This window comes from Eschrichtius robustus, chromosome X (assembly GCF_028021215.1).
Source record: "Eschrichtius robustus isolate mEscRob2 chromosome X, mEscRob2.pri, whole genome shotgun sequence".
Taxonomy (NCBI): Eukaryota; Metazoa; Chordata; class Mammalia; order Artiodactyla; family Eschrichtiidae; genus Eschrichtius; species Eschrichtius robustus.
In genome coordinates this window covers 69,556,465-69,570,222 of record NC_090845.1, presented here as the reverse complement: position 1 = coordinate 69,570,222, position 13,758 = coordinate 69,556,465, and the positions used below count along the sequence as shown (strand labels likewise).

General features: G+C 36.4%; 1 protein-coding gene across 1 annotated transcript in view; it reads right to left on the bottom strand.

Moving 5' to 3' along the window:
- TENT5D (terminal nucleotidyltransferase 5D) overlaps positions 1–12,954 on the bottom strand; it is a 142,220-nt gene extending 129,266 nt beyond the window's left edge. The window contains exon 1 of the mRNA XM_068532636.1: positions 11,793–12,954. Within this exon, the coding sequence (XP_068388737.1) occupies positions 11,793–12,954 (1,162 nt within the window). The remainder of the gene's footprint in view (positions 1–11,792) is intronic.
- Positions 12,955–13,758: the final 804 nt, after the last annotated feature.

Sequence of the window (13,758 nt, the reverse complement as noted above, 5' to 3'; positions counted from 1 at the left end):
AAAGAAAGGGACTGAGAAAATATTTGAAGAGATTATAGTAGAAAACTTCCCTAATATGGGAAAGGAAATAGTTAATCAAGTCCAGGAAGCACAGAGAGTCCCATACAGGATAAATCCAAGGAGAAACACGCCAAGACACATATTAATCAAACTTTCAAAAATTAAATACAAAGAAAACATATTAAAAGCAGCAAGGGGAAAACAACAAATAACACACAAGGGAATTCCCATAAGGTTAACAGCTGATCTTGAAGCACAATACCTGCAAGCCAGAAGGGAGTGGCAGGACATATTAAAAGTGATGAAGGAGAAAAACCTACAACCAAGATTACTCTACCCAGCAAGGATCTCATTCAGATTTGATGGAGAAATTAAAAGATTTACAGACAAGCAAAAGCTGAGAGAGTTCAGCACCAGCAAACCAGCTTTACAACAAATGCTAAAGGAACTTCTCTAGGCAAGAAACACAAGAGAAGGAAAAGACCTACAATAACAAACCCAAAACAACTGAGAAAATAGGAACATACATATTGATAATTACCTTAAATGCAAATGGATTAAATGATCCAACCAAAAGACATAGACTGGCTGAATGGATATGAAAAAAAGACCCATATATATGCTGTCTACAAGAGACCCACTTCAGACTTAGGGACACATACACACTGATACTGAGGGGAGGGAATAAGATGTTCCATGCAAATGGAAATGAAAAGAAAACTGGAGTAGCAATTCTCATATCAGACAAAATAGATTTTGAAACAAAGACTGTTGCAAGAGACAAAGAAGGACACTACATAATGATCAAGGGATCAATCCAAGAAGAAGATATAACAATTGTAAATATTACACAGCCAACATAGGAGTACCTCAATACATAAGCCAAATAGTAACAGCCATAAAAGGGGAAATCGACAGTAACACATTCATAGGAGGGGGCTTTAACACCCCACTTTCACCAATGGACAGATCATCCAAAACGAAAATAAAAAAGGAAACACAAGCTTTAAATGATACATTAAACGGGATGGACTTAATTGATATTTATAGGACATTCCATCCAAAACAACAGAATACACTTTCTTCTCAACTGCTCATGGAACATTTTCCAGGATAGATAATACCTTGGGTCACAAATCAAGCCTTGGTAAATTTAAGAAAACTGAAATCATATCAAGTATCTTTTCTGACCACAATGATATGAGACTAGATATCAATTACAGGAAAAAATCTGTAAAAAATACAAACACATGGAGGCTAAACAATACACTACTTAATAACCAAGAGATCACTGAAGAAATCAAAGAGGAAATTAAAAAATACCTAGAAACAAATGACAATGAAAACACGACGACCCAAAACCTATGGGATGTAGCAAAAGCAGTTCTAAAAGGGAAGTTTATACCAGTACAATCCTATCTTAAGAAACAAGAAACATCTCAAATAAACAACCTAACATTACACCTAAAGGAATTAGAGAAATCATAAAGATCAGATTAGAAATAAATGTAAAAGCAATGAAGGAAATGATAGCCAAGATTAATAAAAATAAAACTTGGTTCTTTGAGAAGATAAACAAAATTGATGAACCGTTAACCAGATGCATCAAGAAAAAAAGGGAGGCTCAGATGAATAGAATTAGAAATGAAAACGGAGAAGTAACAACTGACACTGCAGAAATACAAAGGATCATGAGAGATTACTATAAGCAAATATATGCCAATAACATGGACAATGTGGAAGAAATGGACAAATTATTAGAAATGCACAACCTGCCAAGACTGAACCAGGAAGAAATAGAAAATATGAATAGACCAATCACAAGCACTGAAATTGAAACTGTGATTAAAAATCTTCCAACAAACAAAAGCCCAGGACAATACGTCTTCACAGGCGAATTCTATCAAATATTTAGAGAAGAGCTAACACCTATCTTTCTGAAACTCTTCCAAAATATACCAGAGGAAGGAACACTCCCAAACTCATTCTACGAGGCCACCATCACCCTGATACCAAAACCAGACAAAGATGTCACAAAGAAAGAAAAGTGCAGGCCAATATCACTGATGAACATAGATGCAAAAATCCTCAACAAAATATTAGCAAACAGAATCCAACAGCATATTAAAAGGATCATACATCATGATCAAGTGTGGTTTTTCCCAGGAATGCAAGGATTCTTCAATATAGGCAAATCAATCAATATGATACACCATGTTAACAAATTGAAGGAGAAAAACCGTATGATCTTCTAAATAGATGCAGAGAAAGCTTTTGACAAAATTCAACACCCATTGATGATAAAAATCCTGCAGAAAGTAGGCATAGAGGGAACTTACCTCAGCATAATACAGGCCATATATGACAAATGCACAGCCAACATTGTCCTCAAGGGTGAAAAATTGAAATCATTTCCACTAAGATCAGGAACAAGACAAGGTTGCCCACTCTCACCACTACTCTTTAACATAGTTTTGGAAGTTTTAACCACAGCACTCAGAGAAGAAAAATAAATAAAAGGAATCCAAATCGGAAAAGAAGAAGTAAAGCTGTCACTGTTTGCAGATGGCATGACACGATACATAGACAATCCTAAAGATGCTACGAGAAAGCTACTACAGCTAATCAAAGAATTTGGTAAAGTAGCAGGATACAAAATTAATGCAGAAAAATCTATTGCATTCCTATACACAAATGATGAAAAATCTGAAAATGAAATTAAGAAAACACTCCCATTTACCATTGCAACAAAAAGAATAAAATACCTAGGAATAAACATACATAAGGATACAAAAGACCTGTATGCAGAAAATTATGACACTGATGAAAGAAATTAAAGATGATACAAATAGATGGAGAGGTACACCATGTTCTTGGATTGGAAGAATCAACATTGTGAAAATGACTATACTACCCAAAGCAATCTACAGATTCAATGCAATCCCTATCAAATTACCAATGGCATTTTTCACAGAACTAGAACTAAAATTTTCACAATTTGTATGGAAACACAAAAGACCATGAATAGCAAAAGCAATCTTCAGAAAGAAAAACAGAGCTGGAGGAATCATGCTCTCTGACTTCAGACTATACTACAAAGCTACAGTAGTCAAGACATTATGAGAGAGTCGGAGAAGATATCAGAAGAGAAAGACACGGAGGACACCTTCCTCCCCACAGATACATCAGAAATACATCTACACGTGGAACTGCTCCTATAGAACACCCACTGAATGCTGGCAGAAGACCTCAGACCTCCCAAAAGGCAAGAAACTCCCCACACACCTGAGTAGGGCAAAATAAAAAAGAAAAAACAGAGACAAAAGAATAGGGATGGGACCCGCACCAGTGGGAGGGAGCTGTGAAGGCGGAAAGGTTTCCACACACTAGGAAGCCCCTTCATGGGAGAAGACTGCGGGTGGCAGAGGGGGAGGCTTCGGAGCTGCGGAGGAGAGCGCAGCAACAGGGGTGCGGAGGGAAAAGCAGAGAGATTCCCACACAGAAGATCAGTGCTGACCAGCACTCACCAGCCCGAGAGGCTTGTCTGCTCACCCGCCGAGGCGACGGGGGGCTGGGAGCTGAGGCTCAGGCTTCGGTCGGATCGCAGGGTGAGGACTGGGGTTGGCGGTGTGAACACAGACTGAAGGGGTTAGTGCACCACAGCTAGCCAGGAGGGAGTCCGGGGAAAAGTCTGGACCTGCTGAAGAGACAAGAGGCTTTTTCTTCCCTCTTTGTTTCCTGGTGCGTGAGAAGAGGGGATTAAGAGCGCTGCTTAAAGGAGCTCCAAAGACGGGCGCGAGCCGCGGCTATCAGCACGGACCCCAGAGATGGGCATGAGATGCTAAGACTGCTGCTGCCACCACCAAGAAGCCTGTGTGCAAGCACAGGTCACTATCCACACCTTCCCTCCTGGGAGCCTGTGCAGCCTGCCACTGCCAGGGTCCCGTGATTCAGGGACAACTTCCCCGGGAGAATGCACGGTGCTCTTCAGGCTGCTGCAAAGTCACACTGGCCTCTGCCTCCGCAGGCTCGCCCCACATCCATACCCTCCCTCCCCCCGGGCTGAGTGAGCCAGAGCTCCCGAATCAGCAGCTCCTTTATACCCATCCTGTCTGAGGGAAGAACAGACGCCCTCAGGTGACCTACATGCAGAGGCGGGGCCAAATCCAAAGTTGAACACTGAGAGCTGTGCGAACAAAGAAGAGAAAAGGAAATACCTCCCAGCAGCCTCAGGAGCAGCAGATTAAATCTCCACAATCAACTTTATGTACCCTGCATCTGTGGAATACCTGAATAGACAATGAATCATCCCAAACTGAGGAGGTGGACTTTGGGAGCAAGATATATAATTTTTTCCCATTTTCCTCTCTTTGTAGGTGTGTATGTGTATGCTTCTGTGTGAGATTCTGTCTGTATAGCTTTGCTTTCACCATTTGTCCTAGGGTTCTGTCCGTCCATTTTTGTTTTTTCTTTTTACTTTTTAAAAAACATTTTTCTTAATAATTAGTTTTTATTTTTTATTTTAATAACTTTATTTTGTTTTATCTTACTTTATTTTATTTTATTTTATCCTCTTGCTTTCTTTCTATTTTTTCTCCCATTCATTCTGAGCCGTGTGGATGAAAGGCTCTTGGTGCTCCAGCCAGGAGTCAGTGCTGTGCCTCTGAGGTGGGAGAGCCAACTTCAGGACACTGGCCCACAAGAGACCTCCCAGCTCCACGTAATATCAAATGGTGAAAATTTCCCAGAGATCTCCATCTCAACACCAAGACACAGCTTCACTCAACGACCAGCAAGCTACAGTGCTGGACACCCTATGCCAAACAACTAGCAAGAGAGGAACACAGCCCCATCCATTAGCAGAGAGGCTGCCTAAAATCATAATAAGACCACAGACACCCCAAAACACACCACCAGACATGGACCTGCCCACCAGAAAGACAAGATCCAGCCTCATCCAAAAGAACACAGGCACTAGTCCCCTCCACCAGGAAGCCTACACAACCAACCTTAGACACTGGGAACAGACACCAAAAACAATGGTAACTACGAACCTGCAGCCTGCAAAAAGGAGACCCCAAACACAGTAAGATAAGCAAAATGAGAAGACAGAAAAACACAGAGCAGATGAAGGAGCAAGGTAAAGACCCAGCAGACCTAACAAATGAAGAGGAAATAGGCAGTCTACCTGAAAAAGAGTTCAGAATAATGATAGTAAAGATGATCCAAAATCTTGGAAATAGAATAGACAAAATGCAAGAAACATTTAACAAGGATGTAGAAGAACTAAAGAGGAAACAAGCAACGATGAACAGCACAATAAATGAAATTAAAAATACTCTAGAAGGGATCAATAGCAGAATAACTGAGGCAGAAGAACGGATAAGTGACCTGGAAGATAAAATAGTGGAAATAACTACTGCAGAGCAGAATAAAGAAAAAAGAATGAAAAGAACTGAGGACAGCCTAAGAGACCTCTGGGACACCATTAAATGCAACAACATTCGAATTATAGGGGTCCCAGAAGAAGAAGAGAAAAAGAAAGGGACTGAGAAAATATTTGAAGAGATTATAGTTGAAAACTTCCCTAATATGGGAAAGGAAATAGTTAATCAAGTCCAGGAAGCACAGAGAGTCCCATACAGGATAAATCCAAGGAGAAACACGCCAAGACACATATTAATCAAACTATCAAAAATTAAATACAAAGAAAACATATTAAAAGCAGCAAGGGGAAAACAACAAATAACACACAAGGGAATTCCCATAAGGTTAACAGCTGATCTTGAAGCACAACACCTGCAAGCCAGAAGGGAGTGGCAGGACATCGTTAAAGTGATGAAGGAGAAAAACGTACAACCAAGATTACTCTACCCAGCAAGGATCTCATTCAGATTTGATGGAGAAATTAAAAGATTTACAGACAAGCAAAAGCTGAGAGAGTTCAGCACCAGCAAACCAGCTTTACAACAAATGCTAAAGGAACTTCTCTAGGCAAGAAACACAAGAGAAGGAAAAGACCTACAATAACAAACCCAAAACAATTAAGAAAATGGGGATAGGAACATACATATTGATAATTACCTTAAATGTAAGTGGATTAAATTCTCCCACCAAAAGACACAGACTGGGTGAATGGATACAAAAACAAGACACGTATATATGCTGTCTACAAGAGACCCACTTCAGACCTAGGGACACAAACAGACTGAAAATGAGGGGATGGAAAAACATATTCCATGCAAATGGAAATCAAAAGAAAGCTGGAGTAGCAATTCTCCTATCAGATAAAATAGACTTTAAAATAAAGACTATTACAAGAGACAAAGAAGGACACTACGTAATGATCAATGGATCGATCCAAGAAGAAGATATAACAATTGTAAATATTTATGCACCCAACATAGGAGCACCTCAAAACATAAGGCAAATACTAACAGCCATAAAAGGGGAAATCGACAGTAACACAATCATAGTAGGGGACTTTAACACCCCACTTTCACCAACGGACAGATCATCCAAAATGAAAATAAATAAGGAAACACAAGCTTTAAATTATACATTAAACAAGATGGAATTAATTGATATTTATATGACATTCCATCCAAAAACAACAGAATACACATTTTTCTCAAGTGCTCTTGGGACATTTTCCAGGATACATCATATCTTGGGTCACAAATCAAGCCTTGGTAAATTTAAGAAAATTGAAATCGTATCAAGTAACTTTCCCGACCACAACACTATGAGACAAGATATCAATTACAGGAAAATATCTATAAAAATACAAATACATGGAGGCTAAACAACACACTATTTAATAACCAAGAGATCACTGAAGAAATCAAAGAGGAAATCAAAAAATACCTAGAAACAAATGACAATGAAAACACGATGACCCAAAACCTATGGGATGCAAAAAAACAGTTCTAAGAGGGAAGTTTATAGCAATACAATCCTACCTTAAAAAACAGGAAACATCTCAAATAAACAGCCTAACCTTGCACCTAAAGCAATTAGAGAAAGAAGAACAAAAAAACCCCAAAGTTAGCAGAAGGAAAGAAATCATAAAGATCAGATCAGAAATAAATGAAAGAGAAATGAAGGAAACAATAGCAAAGATCAATAAAACTAAAAGCTGGTTCTTTGAGAAGATAAACAAAATTGATAAACCATTACCCAGAGTCATCAAGAAAAAAACGGAGAAGACTCAAGTCAATAGAAGTAGAAATGAAAAAGGAGAAGTAACAACTGACACGGCAGAAAAACAAAGGATTATGAGAGATTACCACAAGCAACTCTATGTCAATAAAATGGACAACCTGGAAGTAATGGACAAATTCTTAGAAATGCACAACCTGCCGAGACTGAACCAGGAAGAAATAGAAAATATGAACAGACCAATCACAAGCACTGAAATTGAAACTGTGATTAAAAATCTTCCAACAAACAAAAGCCCAGGACCAGATGGCTTCACAGGCGAATTCTATCAAACATTTAGAGAAGAGCTAACACCTATCCTTCTCAAACTCTTCCAAAATATTGCAGAGGGAGGAACACTCCCAAACTCATTCTAGGAGGCCACCATCACCCTGATACCAAAACCAGACAAAGATGTCACAAAGAAAGAAAACTACAGGCCAATATCACTGAGGAACATAGATGCAAAAATCCTCAACAAAATACTAGCAAACAGAATGCAACTGCACATTAAAAGGATCATACACCATGATCAATTGGGGTTTATTCCAGGAATGCAAGGACTCTTCAGTATACGCAAATCAATCAACGTGATACACCATATTAACAAATTGAAGGGAAAAAAAATATGATCATCTCAATAGAGGCAAAGAAAGCTTTCGACAAAATTCAACACCCATTTATGATAAAAACCCTGCAGAAAGTAGGCAGAGAGGCAACTTTCCTCAACATAATAAAGGCCATATATGACAAACCCACAGCCAACATCGTCCTCAATGTTGAAAAACTGAAACCATTTCCACTAAGATCAGGAACAAGACAAGGATGCCCACTGTCACCACTATTATTCAACATAGTTTTGGAAGTTTTAGCCATAGCACACAGAGAAGAAAAATAAATAAATGGAATCCAAATCAGAAAAGAAGAAATAAAGCTGTCACTGTTTGCAGATGACATGATACTATACATCGAGAATCCTAAAGAAGCAGTGGATTAGCAATACAATTTCCTATACTTATTACATAAATTTTATCATTATAACATATAAAATAGAACCACTAAAATAATAGCAGAACTGAAAACAAAACATTAATGTATTTCGTTTATAATGGTAAAGCAAATGAATCCCAAAGCAGGTTAAAATGTTGGGTTTTATGCCTTGCCAAAATGGACTTCATAAGAATGTTTACCAAACTGTAGTCCCACATATCTCCCAATCCTGTTGTAATGTTAATTTACAGAGTTACTTATTTTTAAAAAATCTTCTATAAATGGAACTGCTGTATTCATATATTGATATAATTTTGAAAAGCATTACAATCTTTAAACTTCAAAAATTTTCTCAAATATACACTTTAATTTATATTTTTAAAATTGGGTGAATATTTTCAGATAATAGATCCATCGAATGAAAGGAATTTTAATCAGATCTCAGGCGTTTTGCATATTGATATCTTTATCAATGTCTAAACCAAAAAGGTGGCTAAAGGCAAATTTTAAAATTGCTTCAATTTGGAGGTATTTTAATAGAGCCTTTCTGAGATAATATAAAAAATGGAATTTGGGCCCAGGAGCTTTCCCAATTTTTTGAAAGATTCACAACTTTTCTAGCTCTGATATTTTGTCTTTAATTTAGCTGGGCTCTCATTTAAAACAATACTTAATCCTTCTCTTCAGTTTTCTTTGACTAAACGGGACATCAGTCACTATTAGAATAACTCTGAACTTAAAAGTTACAAATACTCTAGTAGTAAAACTTTGATAATAACATGTGAATATTTGTGAAATGCAAGAATATTTTAGTTTTCAAAAATATGTACCAATAACTGATACTAAATATGTCCCACTGATATGAATGCTAGAAGTATATCAAAAGGTTTTTCTTTTTTTGGTTTTGGTTAGGTTTCTGGAGGGAAAACAAAACAAAACAAAACTTCTGAGCCAAGACTCAGTCTTGAATTGTATAAAATAAAATAAGAAAAGACAGCACCATTTCTCTCTTGTAATGTGATGACATGCTATAGAGTTATATTTTTAACTAACTTCTATTAGCTCCTTTAGGCCAAGAGGCTAGCACTCATTTCCTTATATAAAAAAAAAAAACTTTTCCATTTATTATCCTAATGAACAGAATGAGATAATACTGCTTCTCAACCCAATTGGCCTAATATTGGAGAGATATTCATACACTATTGAAGATAAATATTTTTCTGCTTGAGTTGGGAGCAAAGAGGACAGTCTAGCTTGATAATGGTATCGACAGAAAGAAAGCCATGATAGATAAAGCTATAGCTTTCTCTTTAGTGATACCATTCCCTTCAACCAGTTTGGATTCTCTCTCTTGAGAAAAATCTGAACTTTTTAAATGCTAATTCTGAGCTTCTTTGCTATAATGGAAACACATGCTTGACATGGTAGGAGGAAGCAAATAGCTTTCAGGCCATTTTCCCAGCAGGAGAATACCATAGGGGATTTGCTTTTTAGGGAAGGAGTTCAAATTCTCAAAGGGACCAAAGGAAACTAAGGGAGCACATGGGTGATAAGATGTTTCCAAATAGCTTCAAACTTCTGCTATTCAGCATAAAATGCTACTCTGGAAAATACTGAAACTTTACCCCTGACTCATCACTATCATAGTTCTTTTATTCTTAAATGCTTTTCCTATATATTTTGTAATTTTTTTGGTACTGATAATATAGCATAAAATCCTTCAGTTTTATGTAGAAGCACTCTCATTGATATGGGGATATATGTATATGTATAACTGATTCACTTTGTTATAAAGCAGAAAGTAACACACCATTGTAAAGCAATGATACTCCAATAAAGCTGTTAAAAAAAATTAAAAAGACGCACTCTCATTAACTGAAAACTAAACAGTATATTTAGGGCAGAAAGATCAATCATTTTTAACCAATACATTATGCAGATAGATGACTGAATTTTCTGTTTAATATAGCATTTTTAAATTCTTTATTTGTCCCAAGCAAGGAAGTGAATCCATACAATGTTTTAAAGCTTCACGGTTGTGATATATATATATATATATATATATATATATATATATTCATATACTGATGGCCAGTGGTACTGTGGTATAAAACATTTCATAAATATTGGTTATTTGAAAATGCCATCTTTAGTGTACTTCTTTTGTCCAATACTGTAATATAGAGAAGACAGATTAAGCACAGTCTGTAAGTGACAAATTCTCAGGATATGCCTGTTGGATCATGTTGTGATGGAAAACCTTGCAAAGGTCAATGAAAACTGAGATGGAAACTCATAAAAAATCAGAAGCAAGTAAAAATAGTGAAGTTATCTGATGGTCTTATCTATATTCATTCAGGACAGCTCCTCCCCTTCTGTCATCCCAGGTAATATTGGTCATGGATTATTTTCTTCATTACAGGAAGAAAATACAGTTTTAATCCCACTGGAAGACGTGCTAGCTGCATATTTGATGTAGTGAGTAGATATGCAGATACCTGATGAACATATACAACTGTTGAATAAATTATAGCATTATGCAAAATCTCACATGAGGAGGCACTTGAGTGTCGTGTTAGAAACTGATCTTTGGTAAAGGCAAGATGGAAAAAAGCCTCATTTAGTAATAATGAAAATATTTTCACTTACTAACACTGAACGTCTCCACATATTAAGATGTTGGTCAAGTCGGTCATAAAACTGGTAAATGCAATAGCTAAAAACCTCTGCCTGCTTTCTTTTTTTTTTTTTTTTCTGCCTGCTTTTTGCTGTTTGACATGTAGAGTCTCTTTTTAACAGATGATGATAGAAAACTTTCACATTCAGAGTTGGTCATTTTCATTCTTTTCAACTTGTTTGGGGGAAAATGAAGAAATCTGTATAAGTGGTTACAGCATTGGCTGTCCAGCTGGACGGTACTATTCTTCAGATCCACAAGTCAACTTATTTGATAGTTGATAAATTACTAATGGCCAGTGTTTTCCAGAATCATTTTTTCAGTGTTCCTTCAAACTATAGTAGGATTTTGTATCTAACACAATTCAATTGGGAAACAAAATATATGCTTGCAAAGTCCAGGGTTTTAATATCGTCTGAATCTGTTGTCTTTGAAATTAGGCATTTTTGTTAGGTATTGAAAATTCATTGATGGTAATATTCACTAGCAAAAAATGAAGTGAAGGTAACAAAGAAATTGACTGAATACAAAAATGTTTGCACTGGTCTTTACTGTACGTCTGGATTTTAAAATATGAGTCTGTTCTTTTATATTTTAATCAAAGATGCAGGCATCTCTAATGTATTTGTCATAGAAAATTTGAAAGTCATAAGTAGTCAGTCAGACTTGAAAATCATTTTAAGTGGTCCACAACAGTTAAAAGTTGTTATAGCTAATTGATAACATTTGAAAATCATTTAAAGAGGTCATTTCACAGATGATATTGTATTTACTGTGATGGTTTAAGCTATAATTGATGAAAAATAGTTGGTAACTACATAAAAATAAAAATAGAGCTTAAATTTTATGGAATTTGGAAACTTGCTTTTAAGAGGTGTTTAATTAAAGCAAAGTTTCTACTGTTTTTTTTTTTTTAAAGCCATACCATTCGGCACATGAAAGTGTAGTGGGTGGTATGGCTGAAACAATGTAGGTGGTAGTCCAGATGTTACATAATACGTAGGGGACCCTCCCCCAGCAGCAAAGTATGGAGCAGGCAGATAAAAGCAAGTTACCTTGCTTGTATTAGGTAGGATATTCTGTTCTCCAAGTACTTTTAAAGCCATAAGGGTGATCATATTGAGCGTCTCTCTTCTTTCATGACCCAGGAGGCAAACAGTGCTTTCATTCACAACTCCATGCAAGGTCATGAGGTAGTCATACTTTCTCTTTTCTTCACCTATGAAATGGTTGTAGAGGTATGATTCAATCTTCTTTCGCTGTTCTGCTACATCAGGAAAATCAATGAAGAATCTAGAACACATATAACGTTCTTGGGTCTTGATTTCTGCTTCACAAACTGGCTTAAAGTTATGAACCAGCAAGTTACTGTATTTCAGAAGGCCACCACCTCTAATTTCCTCAGGTTTTCTGGTAGATATAAGCTTGTGCTGCAAGTGTGTCATTGCTTCTTGGAAGTCTCCATACATGCTTTCAGCTACCACAACAGGATATAATTCTTTGGTTAGCTTATGACTTTTGTCACTGTAGAAATCTAACATGGGATCCAAGACAATTTGAAAGGAATCTACACTAAATTCAAATTGTCGTCTCAGTGAATTCACAAATTTTAGCTCTACATTCTTGCCAGTGTTATTTGAAAGAGAGATGAGACTCCAACGATCATGCTTATTGCAAACTTTGACCATCTTCTGCACGTAAGCCTCTTTCATAGTCTTTAGGGTGCTCTTTTCCTTTTTTACACCTTTTGGTAAAAAGTCGAGCAGGCAACCTAGAACTACATCCTTAACAAGCTGAAATTCTTGATCACTTGGTAGTTCAATACCAAAAATAACATCCAGATCCTTATAGCTCATGCCATTGTGGCTTGCAAGTACGTAACTTGCTGTGGAACCATTCAATCGGGTATCTTTAACAATAATTCCTTGCTCTATCAGTTGATCTTTCACAACATGAATGATATCTTTTGGTTTTACCTCCAATGTGGGGAAATTCCCCCTTCCATGAATTGGAATTACTTCATCTAACACTTGATGCAGTGTTATAACTTGATCCCAAGTGAGATTGCTGAATCTGATTTCAGACATTATGAAGTCAGTAGGTCAACTAGAAAGTAAGCAAAATATTGAGAAGAAATTTAGCATCTTGAAATCAGTGTTATAGCTAAAGCATATGAAAAGTAAAAAATAGACTTACCTGCAACATAAATCAGACTAATAATAGGCAGTAAATTATCAATGTATCTAATTGTGTTCAAATCTATAAGTGAAATAAAAGCCACTATGATTATGTCAAAACTGTTAGATTGATTGGTGCATGTAAACAGACATTCTCAGGGATTTGTTAGAGTTGTAATTATTTTTGATGTGAAGCCGTGGCCTTTCTCAATCTTTCCTCATGTAAATACTATAACAAGTATATTTGTTTGGTGGTATACATTTTGTTCATGAGATAATCAGAGCACATAATTGAGGTTAACTGTCATGAATTTAAAGTGAGATCAGTTAGCATGTCTGTGTGTGGTAGACCCAATTGACTGAACAGCATAATGTTTAAAAGCAATATATAGCATCTTTAATACAAAAGCATCAGAACATTCTATTATTAAATTTCATATATATTACTGCTCTCATTTTTAAAAATGTTATTGAAGTCCATTATTAGATTATTAATTCCTTGAATTGCTTGAGGATAAGGAGAGTACCTAATGCAACACCTTCTCTATGTTCCTGGTAGCCCTTAAAGAAATGTTGGTTAAAGGAAATAATGAATGTCATTTTAAAATAAAAAACAAATAATATTACTAAATTTGTCTCCAAAATGAGAGCAAGATTATACAAAAGCATAAGATTTCTGATTTTAAAAAAATGTTTTCTGCAGATGTGTAATAT